General features: G+C 49.1%; 2 protein-coding genes across 2 annotated transcripts in view; one reads left to right on the top strand and one right to left on the bottom strand.

Moving 5' to 3' along the window:
* Positions 1-241: 241 nt before the first annotated feature.
* btbd17a (BTB (POZ) domain containing 17a) lies at positions 242-4,163 on the bottom strand. The gene is made up of 4 exons (XM_068599179.1): positions 4,154-4,163; positions 3,941-4,105; positions 2,559-2,889; positions 242-1,704 (listed from the first exon to the last, which is right to left on the bottom strand). The coding sequence occupies exons 1-4, from the start codon at positions 4,161-4,163 to the stop codon at positions 630-632; spliced, it is 1,581 nt and encodes a 526-aa protein (XP_068455280.1). The 3' UTR covers positions 242-629.
* Positions 4,164-12,516: 8,353 nt separating this feature from the next.
* The window catches only part of gpr142 (G protein-coupled receptor 142), a 2,032-nt gene continuing 170 nt past the window's right edge, over positions 12,517-14,378 (top strand). The window contains exons 1-2 of the mRNA XM_068599310.1: positions 12,517-12,740; positions 13,579-14,378. The exon at positions 13,579-14,378 is cut by the window's right edge and continues 170 nt beyond it. Of these exons, the coding sequence (XP_068455411.1) occupies positions 12,602-12,740; positions 13,579-14,378 (939 nt within the window). The 5' untranslated portion in view covers positions 12,517-12,601. The remainder of the gene's footprint in view (positions 12,741-13,578) is intronic.

Below are 14,378 nucleotides of genomic sequence, written 5' to 3'. Positions count from 1 at the left end.
TAAAATGTGTGTGTGTTCACTTGTGCACTCTGAAGTACAAGTAAAGCAAAGTGGTGAGCTAGCTAGCTAACCAAAAGACAGCACAGTGGAAGCATGGTGGAGTTAGCTAGCTAACCAGCTAGCTAACTCCCTAGCTGGTTAGCTAGCTAACTCCACCATGCTTCCACTGTGCTTTCATGCTATACTGGTTGCAGAAATTTAGAGAGAGAGAGTGTGTGTGTGTGTGTGTGTGTGTGTGTGTGTGTGTGTGTGTGTGTGTGTGTGTGTGTGTGTGTGTGTGTCTGTGTGTTCACTTGTGCACTATGAAGTACAAGTAAAGCTAAATTCAATAATAATAATAATTTGATTATTCCTCGATTGCAAAATAATGTTTTTTATGTTGTAAAACGTTTTTTTTTAAATAAATAAGACATCCTTCTGTTTGTGTCTCTTCATGCAGATTGTTGACAATATTATAAAATATAGAAAAGCACCAGACATTTCTTTAACACACATTTTTCAGACGGTCACGAGTGTTGGATTGTTAGTTGCCCGATGAAAACAGCCGACGCGCCAGACGATCCCGGCGTCACGGCGAGGAGGATCCACATCCATCGACCCGTCACGCGCTGCGAGCGCCGCGGGGCGGGTCAGTTCTTGATGGTGATGAGGGTTTGGTACAGCGGCTTCACCACGATGTGGAGGAAGAGGGAGCTGTCGATGAGGTACTCGGAGGTCCGGCGGTACAGGTCGGCCTCGGCCAGGAAGTCCCCGGTCTCCTCGGTGCTCTGGTGGAAGTTGTAGACGTGCCTCACCACCACCTTGCCCTGCTGCTGCGCCATCACCAGCACCGTCTTCTGGAAGTTCACGCCGGCGAAGTCCGCGCTGGACGTGGCCGGCGTGATGATGATGCGGGGCCGCCCTCCCTCCACGCGCGTGGGCTGCATGGCGCCGGCCTCCGTGTACATCGGCCGCATGCCGACGGGCAGCCAGCGCGGCGAGAACATGGCGTTCCAGGTCACGCGCTTGCTGGAGTCGTGGCCGCTGGGCCCCAGCTGGGTCTGGAAGCTGGTGCTGCGGTCGTCCCGCGACGGGTTGCCGATGATCCAGGGCGAGCCCCACAGCGGCGACAGGTAGTTCCTCGGCATGAAGAGGCTGCAGTTCACGTCGAAGAACTTGGCCATGTGCATCGGCGACGCGGAGTGGAACTGGTAGGACATGTACAGCAGGTCGCGCACCGACTCCTGGTAGCGGCCCAGGACCGCCGAGTGGGCCTGCAGGCGGAAGAGCTCCCGCGGCGGCATCATGGCGTAGCGCACCGCCCGCAGCGCGTTCTCTGCCGTCAGGCCGTCCGGCTCGTTGCGGACGATCCAGGCCTCCAGCGCCGCGAAGAGCTCCATCTCGCTCTGCAGCACGAGGTCCGAGCGCCGCAGCAGCGACATGAGCAGCTGGCTGCTGACGCCCGGCCACTCGCCGCTCTGCAGCACCGACGACAGGTTCCAGGCCATGAACTGAAGGCAGTTGTCCCGCAGCGTGGCGTCGCCGACCTGCAGGGCGTACTCGTACCAGCCCGCCACGTGGCCCGCCGAGGAGTCCCGCGCCAGATTCTGGGTCATGTACTGCGTGATGCCCTGCTGCAGGCCCAGCACTTGGTACTTGGCGGCTAGCTTGTGTAGCGGCGTGGCGTGGTCCAGACGCAGAGAAATCTCTCCACAGTACAGATACCTGAGAGAGAGGAAGAGGTTCAACTGAGGGACAAAGAAAATGTTGTAACATGTAAAGCTTTTTACGGCTAACGAGCTATAATATGTAAAGCTTTTAATAGCTAACATGCTACAACATGTAAAGCTTTTCATAGCTAACATGCTACAATGTGTAAAGCTTTTAATAGCTAACATGCTACAACATGTAAAGCTTTTAATAGCTAACATGCTACAACATGTAAAGCTTATAATAGCTAACATGCTCTAACATGTAAAGCTTTTAATAGCTAACATGCTATAACTTAAGATTTTTATGCCTAACATGTTATAACATGTAAAGCGTTAATTGGCTAACATGTTAGCAAACAGTTGGCTATTTAAGTTTAATATTCTTTCTCTTTCTTTTTGGCTGTTTTGGTCTCCAGCAACTTCTCTTTGGGAGCTAAATGTTCGCCAGCTTACAGTATGTGGAGTTACTGAGGTACGTTCAGCAAGTTACATGAAAGAGGTTATTATTTTCAGGTGGTTATACACAAAACAAAACATATATTTAAACTGTTCCCTCAAAGCAGCTTCCTACAAAGATTGAAAACACTTTTTTTTCATGTTAATATGAACAAAGATGTCCTCCGTCTGGCAGGCGGCAGGTCTACCATCCAGGTCTTAATCGGCCTCGTTAGCGTGCGAGCTAGAAATAGATGTTAGATAGTTATTGATCTCTGTGGCCGTTCAGGCTCCTCGGTGTCTTTCTGCCTCGGGAGCCGCTGCTGCCATCGAGCCCAGCGGCTCACCGATTGGTCGGTTTTGTTTCTCGTCGGAAACCTCATCGATTATCTCGGATGTCGCGACAACTCGACGGACGGCGAGCGCTCCCACCTGATGAAGCGGTCGAACACGGCGGCGCAGTCGGCGCTCTCCTTCAGCACCAGCGTGCTGCCGTTGCGCCGCAGCAGCATCTCCTCGAACACGTTGCTCTGCAGCGCCAGCACCAGCGCGTGGGCCGGGATCACCTTCACCTCGTCGGCGCTGGGCGTCTCCACCCTCAGGGACACGTCGCTGCCGTTGCCCTGCAGCAGCAGCGCCTCCAGCCGCTGCACCAGCGCCAGCGAGTGGCTGATGGTGTCGGCGCCGTCCTGGGACGGGTCGGCTTTCAGCGAGCCTGGTGGAGCAGCAGAACCGAGTATGAGGAGAGCAAAGTACTGAGGAGCTGGAGTACAAAGTCAAAGAGACTGAGAGCAGTTAAGCTTAGGCAACTAAACCAAAGGTTAAGTTTAGGCAACACAACCAAAGGTTAAGTTTAGGCAACACAACCAAAGGTTAAGACAACGAAAACAAAGGTTAAGACAACGAAAACAAAGGTTAAGACAACGAAAACAAAGGTTAAGTGAAGACAACACAACCAAAAGTTAGGTTCAAACAACATAAACACTCGTGTGTCCCCTCCAATAAAGATCCTAATTGACTTCATGTTGGCCTTACTTTCTGACTGATGGACACAAAAACAAAAGACAAACAACAACAAAAAGCAAGCCCCTGAGTACAAAACCAATAGTTGACGTGTGGAGACTATTTCCCTGCCGATCCATCGGGCCGACTGGAGGCCGGTGTCATCCAATCACACGGCATTGATCCGTGCAGCTGCTCGCTGCGGCGGCGTAACGAGGGATTGTGGGTCACGTTTAATTAAAGCTTCGCCCGCCAGCGTCATGAAGACTGAACCAGAGACCAGAGGAGTCTGTGAGTCCGCTGAGTTTGACCCTCCAGCGAGCCTCCGCCACCAAAAATAATAATCCAGGAGGAAACACGATCCTTCTAAATGTGAACGATGCAGTTCCTCAATATTTATGTCAGTTTTATGAAACCAGCAGAGCTTGAAGTAACAAATGTTCGTCTCTATAACAGCCCTGAATTTTACACTGTGAATAAAAGACATCATAGATATTATGTTTGGGGCTCAACAACAATTTCAAATTATATCATGACATCATTGCGGACCATTAATTTGACTATAAATAAAGCTTAAATGGAGATTGAAGACATTAGTTGTAATAGTTAACGATACGTCTGAACATTCGGTTCTTTTGGAAATGTTTTTGCTGTAAAATCATATTCCATAAATTGCAGCTTGCAGCTTGTTTCATTATGTTTAGTTTTATAAGTTATGTTCCTATTATTTCACAAAAAAAGGACATAAAGATTTTAGCTGCGGGACATAAAAACACAAATAATGAACTCTGAGCATCGAAACACTGACTGACCTGCAGCAGCTGCTCCCCAGAGCGGACCGAGAGCCAGAACCAGAACCAGGACCAGGAACTGGACCGCTGTCTCGTCGTGGACTCGAGCGCCTTGTTTCACCATCTTTTCCTCGTCGTCGTGGTCGTCGTTCTCGCCGCCGTCTGTCTGGACTTCTGTCGTCTGTGCTGGAGGGCGAGGGGAGTCTGAGTCTGAATGTGGAACAGGGGGTTCACCTCGCCACATCCGGCCCACACACACACACACACACACACACACACACACACTCATAACCTCATCGATCAGTGGGTGGAGTCAGGCCTGGGTGTGTTTCCATGACTAACCCTTTGATTCAGACTTTCTTGTCCTCGTATGAACGCTCGCTGCTGGATACTGATTGGCCGAGGGGGCAGCGTGAGGGTTTCTCTCAGACATCTGAGGACCCGTGCTGTTGGGTCCACCTGCAGGTCTGGAGGGCGAGACCCCGATCCGTCTCCACACAGGTTCAGGCCCTCTGGGGTTCGGTGAGGGGGGGGGGGGGGGGGGGTCTGCCGGCTGCCGGAGCGTGACATCGAGCTCCCGGCATCCGGACTCCCCGTGCAGCTTTATCTGTGTCAGCGGGTTCAGGCCGGTCGGCCCTCGTGTGCGTGACACCGCAGCACAAGCGCTTTAATGACGGCTGCAGGCGGCGGCTCGCTTCATCGGGGGGCAGCGAGGCAGCCGATCAATGCGCCTCGCTCACTGACTCTGATTAAAAATCCTCGTGACTTTATTGAGAATCACAAACTGAAAAACGCTGCGTCTGGAGGCGACGGAGGCCGCGAGGCCGGACAGGAAGAGGCCTCTGCGTCTGGACGTGCGCCAGCGGGTCGCTCAATGTGCACAAACACAACGTGTGTGCGGCCGCTTCATCCTCCTGTTGTTGAACACATGACATGTCGATGCAGTGGAACTACTTTCTACCCAAACTGTCTGCCTGATGGGATCCCACCGCCTAGTGAGACAATGTGTTTGTTTGTTTTGTAGTTTGAGGTGAACCTAAGTGTAGATACTCGATGTATTTACACTCCGTGTCCACTAGAGGGCAGACCAGCTGCGTCTGACTGCATTACATTACACCTGCTGCTCTCTGAGCTTCCTCTCTTTAAAAACAACTTTATTGGCATTTTAATGACAAACAGAAAAGAAATGAAAAGGGGAATAAGGAGGAAAGGGAATATTAATGAGTTGATTTTGTCATAGAAAGTCACATGAGGTTCATTCAGTGTTTCATACATGATGTTCACAGTGGGCGTCACATGCAGTTGCAGCTGAGGCTGTTATGCAGAAAATCACCTTGATTTTTACATGTTGAATCACTTAAGCTGCATGTATGTAAATAGTGGTGAGAACTAAATATCTAAAAATTTTTTTTTTTTTTGGGATAAAAAAAAGTATCTCTTTCTATAGAAGCCATTTCCACACAAAAGAAAAATTCTAACCAAAAAAATTTTTTTTTTTCCATAGACTTTTTTTTTTTCGTTGACTTTTTTTTGTGTGCACAACGGGAAAAAAAATCGCAATTTTTTTTTTTGGCCCTAATTTTTGTTTTTCTTTTTTTGAAAAAGAAAAAAATTAGGACAGAAAAAAAAGAAAAATCGAGATTTATTTTTCCTTGACTTTTTTTTTTGGACAAAAAAAAAATTGACAAAAAAATAACTCAACGAAAAAAAAAATTAAAAGTCTAGGAAAAAAAAAATTTTTTTTTGTCCAAATTTTTTTGGCGGAAATGGACTTCCATACATTCACTTTGTTTCGACAATATATTCATATATAGCATCTGAAGATAGACATAAAAAAGCGTTGGGAGGAGCATTTCTCCCAGTAAGTGAGTCATCAAACCGCTTTTCTGCCGCTTGTTATCGCGGTGAGCTGCAGTGAGGTCCTGATGAGATAACATGTCGAGAGATGCTCGTGTTACGGCCCAAAAGAGTCTCGTGCTTCATCGCTGCACAGAGGGACGGTTTGGAGGGATGAGGTTCTGGCAGGCGTCCAGGCCGAGGCGACCAGGCCGAGGCGACCTGCCTCGTCATGGTTTATCTCAACGCAGCGGCTCCCTCAGCTCTTCCTCTTTTCTTCCTCTAGCTGCTGGTGGTGAGGGACGAGCCGAGCGGATCGACTGTAAATCAGAGTAACGATGGACTCTGAAGGCGTGGAATTGGGTCTGTGAGTTATGCGTCTGCTAAAGAGACGTCAATGTGGATCCTGATTATGTATCAGAGGCGGAGGCGGCAACCAGCATTGACTCAAGAAGAGTCAATATTTCAGCTGATGGTTTGTTTCAGTTTTGGGGCGACGTTCAGGAACAGGAGTCTCTTAAAGGAGCATTTCATGTTTCACAATGAAGCGCATCAGTAGTTTAAAGTGTAACTTCACCAAGTCCCACTGCACTGCTTTGGAAAATGCAAAAAGAGGGAATGAGGATGAGAGATGGGAAAATGGCCACTTCACTATGCTGAAAGCCTCGAGGACTGAGCCGACGACTAGCTAGCCACGGTAGCTTAGAAAATATTACACCGAATCTTTCACTGTATTTAATTTACTGGTGATCATAATTATAGCCTCTAACTACCAGCGCTAACTATAGCCAGCGCTAACTATAGCCAGTGCTAACTATAGCCAGTGCTAACTATAGCTAGTACTAACCCTAGCTCGGAAGACAAACCACCATGGTCAAATTCAGCCAGTGCTAACTATAGCTAGTGCTAACTATAGCCAGTGCTAACTTTAGCCAGCGCCAACCCTAGCGCCGCCGTCTCCACCAGATGTGTTTATTTTCTGTAACTAGCGAAACAATAGCACGAAAAACATGGTGGAATTAGCAAGCGAAGGTTAGCGAGCTAACTATCATGCAGAGTGTTTGAAGTTAAAAATACTTTGAGTATTTCATTTATTGGTGCATCTGAACTGGCTATGAAAGATCAACGCCGATTTAAAACAGGAAATAAAACAGGAAATATAGTTTTTAAGCCCTTTTCATGAATAAAATGCAGAATTTATTTCTTAGAAGTTGGGCAGGAAGCATTTATTAGCTCCACCACTTTACAGTCACATCCTTGAGTGTACAGAAACTGAATCACGGCATGATTCCCTGTGAAGGAACCATCCATCACCATCTCCAGGACTCAGTGACACACTTCCCTGAGCAGACTGCAGGCCCTGAACGGAGATCAGATTTCTGACCGTGTGATGAATATCAGCCGCTGCGTCAGAGTCCTGACGCTCGCTGCGTTTCCTCCTCCGACCTAACGGACCCGATCGATAGCCAGTCACGTCTCTGCGTGGCCGCTAACTGAGGCTCCTCGTTAGCCCGACTGAACCCCTGCAGCGGCCGCGTGTAACCCTGTACGTCTAATGAACACGTCAAAGGAGACGCAGCTGCAGGACGCCGCGAGCTAGCCGTGATTCACCCGCTGCTAATTGTGTTAGCAAGTTTTCTGTGTGTGCGTGTGTGTGTGTGTGTGTGTCACAATGCTAAATATGATATAGATGAGCTATTTTCCTTGAGAAATTGTTTAAATTTTGGGTTTAAGGTAAACAACACATGGCTTAAAATAAGTACGCAAACTAAGTAATAATAACTTTATTGATAAAGCACGAAGTTAAAAACAAAGTCTACAAAGCGCTCGACAGATGTAACAAAATAACAACACAAAGGTTCAACGTCCTCGAGCGTTATAGATATTATATATTATATTATTTAACTTCCTCTGAGTGACATTAGTCGTTTTAGTGCTTAACCTGTTACTACAAAGTAAAGTTCACAGATATTATGAGTGAAAGTACCATAAGTACACTATAATACTTAGTAGACAGTAGTACATATACTTAAAGTTATAATATGGTATTTAGTCTTCATGCTTGTGGATATTTATTTTGAGGCTCTTTCCTTCTCTGCCCTCCTTTCCTCGTCTCCTTCCTCCCTCATCACCTCTTCCCCTCCACAGATCTCTCTCTCTCTCTCTCTCTCTCTCTCTCTCTCTCTCTCTCTCTCTGTCTCTGTCTCTGTCTCTCTCTCTCTCTCTCTCTCTCTCTCTCTCTCTCTCTCTCTCTCTCTCCCCACATCGTCCTCTGCTCACTCGCTGCAGTGATGAACTGGCCGCCTGGACTACACTTCTCCTCCTCCTCTTCTCTTCCTCTTCCTCCTCCTCCTCCTCCTCCTCCTCTTCCTCTTCCCCCTCCTCCTCCTCATTGGATGTCCAGCAGCGATGTCAGGGACTCTGTAGCAGCATTGTGGAGGACGAGGTCGCTGTGAAAACTGGATGTGAAGGTAAGAGAGAGAGAGAGAGAGAGAGAGAGAGAGAGAGAGAGACAGAGAGAGAGAGAGAGAGAGAGAGAGAGAGAGAGAGAGAGAGAGAGAGAGAGAGAGAGAGAGAGAGAGAGAGAGAGAGAGAGAGAGAGAGAGAGAGAGAGAGAGAGAGAGAGAGAGAGAGAGAGAGAGAGAGACTCTGTGGTGTTTGTGTTTCTCGTTTCATGAGCGCTGTGAGTTTTATTATAAAAGTTATTTAAGGGAGCAGTGAGTCTGGACGCTTCCACTGCTTTCACTGTTCCATCGTCTTCAACTCTGTTCTCTGAACCGCAAACAGTTTCTTCTTGTTTCACTTCTCTGAAGCTGAAAGAAACAAACAAGATTCCTTCTTTGATTTTTGTCTCACGACTGACACCTCCTCTGGTTGTATAGAAGTCTATGCTTCATGTGTTAAAGCTGCATTCTCTCTCCTGACCACCAGGGGGCGACTCCTCTGGTTGTATAGAAGTCTATGCTTCATGTGTTAAAGCTGCATTCTCTCTCCTGACCACCAGGGGGCGACTCCTCTGGTTGTATAGAAGTCTATGCTTCATGTGTTAAAGCTGCATTCTCTCTCCTGACCACCAGGGGGCGACTCCTCTGGTTGTATAGAAGTCTATGCTTCATGTGTTAAAGCTGCATTCTCTCTCCTGACCACCAGGGGGCGACTCCTCTGGTTGTATAGAAGTCTATGCTTCATGTGTTGAAGCTGCATTCTCTCTCCTGACCACCAGGGGGCGAGTCCTCTGGTTGTATAGAAGTCTATCTTCATGTTTTTTCAAGCCGCTAGATCTTTGAGTTGATAGATTTCCATCAGAAGATAAAGACGATGGCGTTCGCGTGTGCGTGAAGGTTCTGCTGCAGAACTCTTCTGCTGCAGAACGCCGTGTTGTTTCCTCTCCATGAATTATTAAGAGGACTCAGTGGAGCGGAGATAAAGTTCGGCTCGGCTTCCTGGGCCCTGAACGCCCCGCGGGGAGCCTGCAGTCTCCATCGGGAAGAAGATCAGAAAACGCCGCTCGGCCTCTGGCGGTGTGACGCTGCAGTGAGGACGAGCTCCAGGTCAGAGGAGCTGCAGGGACATCGACCGTTCCCTTTGTCTTCTCATTCATAACATCTGCTTTCTTTCTTTTATGAACTGAGATGAAGCTCTGGAGGAAACGGATCAGGTGTCAGGATGCTCGCCGTTGTTTTTATATTCATTTTAATTTTTAAACCTGAACTAAACGGCTTAGTTGATACTTTATAATGCACTGAATTCCACTACTTTCAGCTTCTCAAATGTGAATATTTGCTTTTATTTTTACTATTTTCTAACACTTTATCGAAGAAACAGCGAGTTTATTTACTGAGAAATACTTTTAAAACATTTTTCAAGCCTGTTTTACTCTAATTTTTAACAGTACAAGAGCTTTCAGCTAAGACAATAACAATAATAAGTCATTACTTTTGAATTAGTGGCAAACAAAAGCAAGTTTATATCGACTGAAAGTCTCATACTTACATGACATTTTCCACCAAATATATAATTCTCAGAAATGCATTCAGTGAAAATAATGAAAACATTTCTTTAGTTACAAACAAAGAGTTCAAAGTTTTGTGTTTGTTTTCTTTGCTTGTGTTTAGCTAACTATTCCATAAATGAACTCAATTGACTGTTAGACATCTTGGTTTGGCATTTATTAGAAGGAATAAATAATATGTTGGTTGATGATAAGCAGCTCTTGTTCCTCTCTGACTAAGTCCAGAAGAAGTGCTCATTCAGTATGAAACAGGACTGAACTGGATGTTGTCGCCTCTCAGAGGCTGAAACATGAGAGCGAGTTCACACTCGGCTCACATTTCCTCCAAAGGCTGAAGAAGTGTCATTTTAATGGCCTGATTTAAAGCCTGGTGGTGATGTCGTGTGATGGAGACTTCCTGTCACCCCCGAGACCAGAGAGGACACAGATAACCATCTCAGGAATGAAAGAGTGAGACTACAGAGGACCAGGACTACACTGAGACTACACAGGACCAGGACTACACTGAGACTACACAGGACCAGGACTACACTGAGACTACAGAGGACCAGGACTACACTGAGACTACACAGGACCAGGACTAGACTGAGACTACAGAGGACCAGGACTACACTGAGACTACAGAGGACCAGGACTACACTGAGACTACAGAGGACCAGGACTACACTGAGACTACAGAGGACCAGGACTACACTGAGACTACACAGGACCAGGACTACACTGAGACTACAGAGGACCAGGACTAGACTGAGACTATAGAGGACCAGGACTACACTGAGACTACAGAGGACCAGGACTACACTGAGACTACAGAGGACCAGGACTACACTGAGACTACACAGGACCAGGACTACACTGAGACTACACAGGACCAGGACTACACTGAGACTACACAGGACCAGGACTACACTGAGACTACACAGGACCAGGACTACACTGAGACTACACAGGACCAGGACTACACTGAGACTACAGAGGACCAGGACTAGACTGAGACTACAGAGGACCAGGACTACACTGAGACTAGAGAGGACCAGGACTACACTGAGACTAGAGAGGACCAGGACTACACTGAGACTAGAGAGGACCAGGACTAGACTGAGGTCTACCAATGAAGCTGAAGACCTTCAGGTGACCTTCAGGTGACCTTGTGGCCTCAGTCAAAGAGCTGTTCAGAGGGTGGATGAAGTGCAGTCGTGTCCCGTCACTCCTCCGGCAGGAGGCGACCTCCATGCGTGGTCCTCGCTTTATTGTGTGCAGGTGAGCTGAAACACTGCTGAGATGCTTCTGAAGGTTTATGATCACATTCCTGCTGCGGGTCATAAAAGAGACAACGCAGTCCAAGAAACGTCTTCACGGACGAGTAAAGCAGGACGATGTCAGGTGACAAGGGTGGAGGAGGAGGAGGAGGAGGAGGAGGTGGAGGTGGAGGAGGAGGTGGAGGAGAAGGTGGAGGAGGAGGTGGAGGAGGAGGAGGAGGAGGTGGAGGAGGAGGTGGAGGTGGAGGTAGAGGTGGAGGAGGAGGAGGAGGTGGAGGTGGAGGAGGTAGAGGTGGAGGAGGAGGTGGAGGAGGAGGAGGAGGTAGAGGTGGAGGAGGAGGAGGAGGAGGTAGAGGTGGAGGAGGAGGTGGAGGAGGAGGAGGTGGAGGTAGAGGTGGAGGTGGAGGAGGAGGTAGAGGTGGAGGAGGAGGTGGAGGAGGAGGTGGAGGAGGAGGTGGAGGTGGAGGAGGAGGAGGAGGTGGAGGAGGAGGAGGAGGAGGAGGAGGAGGAGGAGGTGGAGGTAGAGGTGGAGGTGGAGGAGGAGGTGGAGGAGGAGGTGGAGGTGGAGGAGGAGGAGGAGGAGGTGGAGGAGGAGGTAGAGGTGGAGGAGGAGGTAGAGGTGGAGGTGGAGGAGGAGGAGGTGGAGGAGGAGTTGGAGGTGGAGGAGGAGGTAGAGGTGGTGGAGGAGGAGGTAGAGGTGGAGGTGGAGGAGGAGGTGGAGGTGGAGGAGGTGGAGGAGGTGGAGGAGGTGGAGGTGGAGGAGGAGGTGGAGGAGGAGGTGGAGGTGGAGGAGTTGGAGGTGGAGGAGTTGGAGGTGGAGGGTCAGCCCATCTGTTGTTGTGGAGCTGCAGTTTAATTGACTGAGTCCAAACCGACTTGTTGTTTTCCAGTTTGTCTCAGTGAAAAAAGAAGAAGCTCCTTTAAACAAACAGACTTTTCCTCACTGAACGAACACAAGAAGCAACTTGAAGCAGCTCATCGTCTGCAAAGAGGTCGATCCTGAATATCGTCATATCAGCATGCAACAAGACAAAATTTAGGACCAAAAAAAGAATCTACTTTTTTTTGTGTCGTTGCCTTTTTTCAAGTCATCAAAAAAAGAAAAAAAAAGTCGAATTTTTTTTATTTATTTTGGTCCTAATTCTTTTTTTGTGGCGGTAATGGGCTTCCGTAATTTTAGCTTTCATGAGACTTGATGTATTTTTGCATTAAAGTAGTTAAATAAAATAATATTTGAATACTAGCAGTAGGATATAACACATTTGTCGGGGAGTATTTTCAGGAGAATCCACATCCGTAGTGAAAATGTCTTCATGGTGATGGAGGAACGACAGTGAGGCGTTTTTATTTTCTATATTCATTGATGAGTTTTTAATGGAGGATCACACACAACACTCGTAGTGTGTACCTTTAATGCTGTTTTTCTCTTTTCGTGGGATTTATTGACCATCAGGTAACAAGATCTCGACCCTTTCCCCCTCTTTGGTTCTTGCTCTCAATAATTAAAACACTGACTCTGAGTCTCAGGAACGTTTTTCTGTCTCTACCTTATTTCCCAGGGGAAGCGCCAAGGTCATGATCGACTGGTCCAATGCGACAGCGTCCGGCCTCCAGGAGCCGGGCCGGAAACCCGAGGAGCTGCAGAAGTCCAAATGTGTCCTGGGCTTCGTGCCGGTCATCTACTACAGTGTCCTGCTCTGTGTGGGAGTCCCAGGTAGCGACGGCCTGTCGACAGGAAACGCCTGCTGCAGTTTGGGTTTAAGGATTTAGAGATTCGCACAACGTTCAGTAGAAAAAAAGGACATAAGAAATCAATGCAGCGTTGAGTCAGAGGAGCATTACAGCACTTTAATGGACCGGCAACGCTGTTGACGGAGGTCTGATGGCTCTTTTCACAGCTTACAATAATCTAATCAGCCGATCGTCAGTTTGTTTGAGGGTCTGAGTGTCAATCATCGGCCCCTCTGATCGCCTCCTCATTACTGGGCTGCGTCTCCGAATCGATGGCGTTGATTCTCTTATTGATCCAGCGCGTGATTTAGACCGAAAACAACAAGCGGACGTGTCTCCAGAGCGTTCAGATGCGTCACGTAATGGAACCCAAAGGAAAAATAAATAGGAGGGCCAGAGCCAACAGAGGGGTCTTAAAAACGACTGCTGGGGAAACGTCCTGCTGCGGATGAGAAAAACAGATTGAAGAAGAGATAGCGTGTGAGACGTGTCCGATGAGATTACATCAATGGTTCGTAACTTTAACTGCTATGAATGCCTTCTGCAAAGGCAATGTCGGGTTACTTCACCCATACCGGAGACAACACCACCACAATCTAACTAGAAATGATCAGTTTTGCCCGATGTAAAGGAATAACACGGTTTAAAGCCACTTCAACAAACGTTTTGCGTTGATTCTGGCGCCCCCTGTGGCCGTAAGAGGTGAGCGCCTTCAGAGAACTTCTTTACTGACAGATCTGACAGCCGTCCCCTCTCAGTTCTGGTCCTGGTTCTATCTTTTGTTCCTCTTTGTTGAAGTCCCGCCTCTCTTTGTCTCCCAGTGAACATCCTCACGGCGGTGGCGTTGTCCCGGCTGGCGTGCCGCACCAAGAAGGCCCTGTACTACTACCTGTTGGCGGTGACGGGCTCGGACATCCTCTCGCAGCTCTTCATCATCTTCGTGGGCTTCCTGCTGGAGACGGCGGTCTTCCACCGCGACGTGCCCGCCCTCCTGCTGCGCGTCGTCAGCGCCGCCGAGTTCGCCGCCAACCACGCCTCCATCTGGTCCACCGTGCCGCTCACCGTGGACCGCTACGTGGCGCTGTGCCACCCGCTCCTCCACCGCCAGATCAGCTACCCGGCGCGCGCCCGCAAGATCATCGCGGCGGTCCTGGCGCTGGCCCTGGCGTCCGGCGTGCCCTTCTTCTGGTGGTCGGACATGTGGAGGAACAGCAACCCGCCCACGGCGCTGGACACCGTGCTCATCTGGACCCACGTGACCATCATCTACTTCCTGCCCTGCGGCATCTTCCTGGTGCTGAACTCCCTGATCATCCACACGCTGCGGGCGAGCCGGCGGCGGCAGCGGCGCCGCGAGGAGGAGCGCGGCCCCAAGACGGCGCCGCCCCGCCGCCTCGGCAAGACCACGGCCATGCTGCTGGCCATCACCTCCGTGTTCTGCGTGCTGTGGGCGCCGAGGACGGCGGTGGTCATCTACCACCTGTACGTGTCCTCGGTGCACCGGGACTGGCGCGTCCACCTGGCCTACGACCTGTCCAACATGCTGGCCATGCTCAACACCGCCGTCAACTTCTTCCTCTACTGCTTCGTCAGCAAGCCGTTCCGCGGCGCCGTGCGGGAC

Source organism: Clinocottus analis, unplaced genomic scaffold, assembly GCF_023055335.1.
Source record: "Clinocottus analis isolate CAN_PGR_092001 unplaced genomic scaffold, fCliAna1.0.p SCAF_44, whole genome shotgun sequence".
NCBI classification, from domain to species: Eukaryota; Metazoa; Chordata; class Actinopteri; order Perciformes; family Cottidae; genus Clinocottus; species Clinocottus analis.
This window is presented reverse-complemented; position numbering and strand designations above follow the sequence as displayed.

What these genes read in the sequence shown, in the direction of transcription:
- btbd17a (XM_068599179.1), bottom strand. An exon ending in CTGGGGAGCAGCTGCTGCAG is followed by an intron (nt 2,890 to 3,940) that starts GTCAGTCAGTGT and finishes TTTGTACTCCAG; the next exon opens with CTCCTCAGTACTTTGCTCTC. An exon ending in GTGTTCGACCGCTTCATCAG is followed by an intron (nt 1,705 to 2,558) that starts GTGGGAGCGCTC and finishes CCTCTCTCTCAG; the next exon opens with GTATCTGTACTGTGGAGAGA.